Below are 862 nucleotides of genomic sequence, written 5' to 3'. Positions count from 1 at the left end.
ATGAGACAGTGATGAGACAGAGTTGAGCGACTCGATCCACTCGGGGTCGACGTCGCCATCGCAGACGATCCACGAGTGTACGTCTGCAGCACAGTGACGAGACAGTGATGAGACAGTGACGAGACAGTGATGAGACAGTGACGAGACAGTGATGAGACAGTGATGAGACAGTGATGAGACAGTGATGAGACAGAGTTGAGCGACTCGATCCACTCGGGGTCGACGTCACCATCACAGACGATCCACGAGTGTACGTCTGCAGCACAGTGACGAGACAGTGACGAGACAGTGATGAGACAGTGATGAGACAGTGATGAGACAGTGATGAGACAGTGATGAGACAGTGATGAGACAGAGTTGAGCGACTCGATCCACTCGGGGTCGACGTCACCATCACAGACGATCCACGAGTGTACGTCTGCAGCACAGTGACGAGACAGTGATGAGACAGTGATGAGACAGTGACACATGACGAGACAGTGACGAGACAGTGATGAGACAGTGACGAGACAGTGACAAGACAGTGACACATGATGAGACAGTGATGAGACAGTGATGAGACAGTGATGAGACAGTGATGAGACAGTGATGAGACAGTGACACATGATGAGACAGTGATGAGACAGTGATGAGACAGTGATGAGACAGTGACGAGACAGTGACACACGATGAGACAGTGATGAGACAGTGACGAGACAGTGATGAGACAGTGATGAGACAGTGATGAGACAGTGATGAGACAGTGATGAGACAGTGATGAGACAGTGATGAGACAGTGACACACGATGAGACAGTGATGAGACAGTGACGAGACAGTGATGAGACAGTGATGAGACAGTGATGAGACAGTGATGAGACAGTG

At 50.5% G+C, this 862-nt stretch overlaps 1 protein-coding gene across 1 annotated transcript in view; it reads right to left on the bottom strand.

The window, feature by feature from the left end:
• LOC106815510 (cytoplasmic dynein 2 heavy chain 1-like) overlaps positions 1 to 862 on the bottom strand; it is a 52,164-nt gene that overhangs the window by 3,678 nt on the left and 47,624 nt on the right. Inside the window, exon 37 of the mRNA XM_014819973.1 lies at positions 354 to 418. Within this exon, the coding sequence (XP_014675459.1) occupies positions 354 to 418 (65 nt within the window). The remainder of the gene's footprint in view (positions 1 to 353; positions 419 to 862) is intronic.

Source organism: Priapulus caudatus, unplaced genomic scaffold (genome assembly GCF_000485595.1).
Source record: "Priapulus caudatus unplaced genomic scaffold, Priapulus_caudatus-5.0.1 Scaffold1134, whole genome shotgun sequence".
NCBI lineage: Eukaryota > Metazoa > Priapulida > Priapulimorpha > Priapulimorphida > Priapulidae > Priapulus > Priapulus caudatus.
The sequence above is the reverse complement of the archived record's forward strand: the minus strand, read 5'-3'. Positions and strand labels throughout refer to the sequence as shown.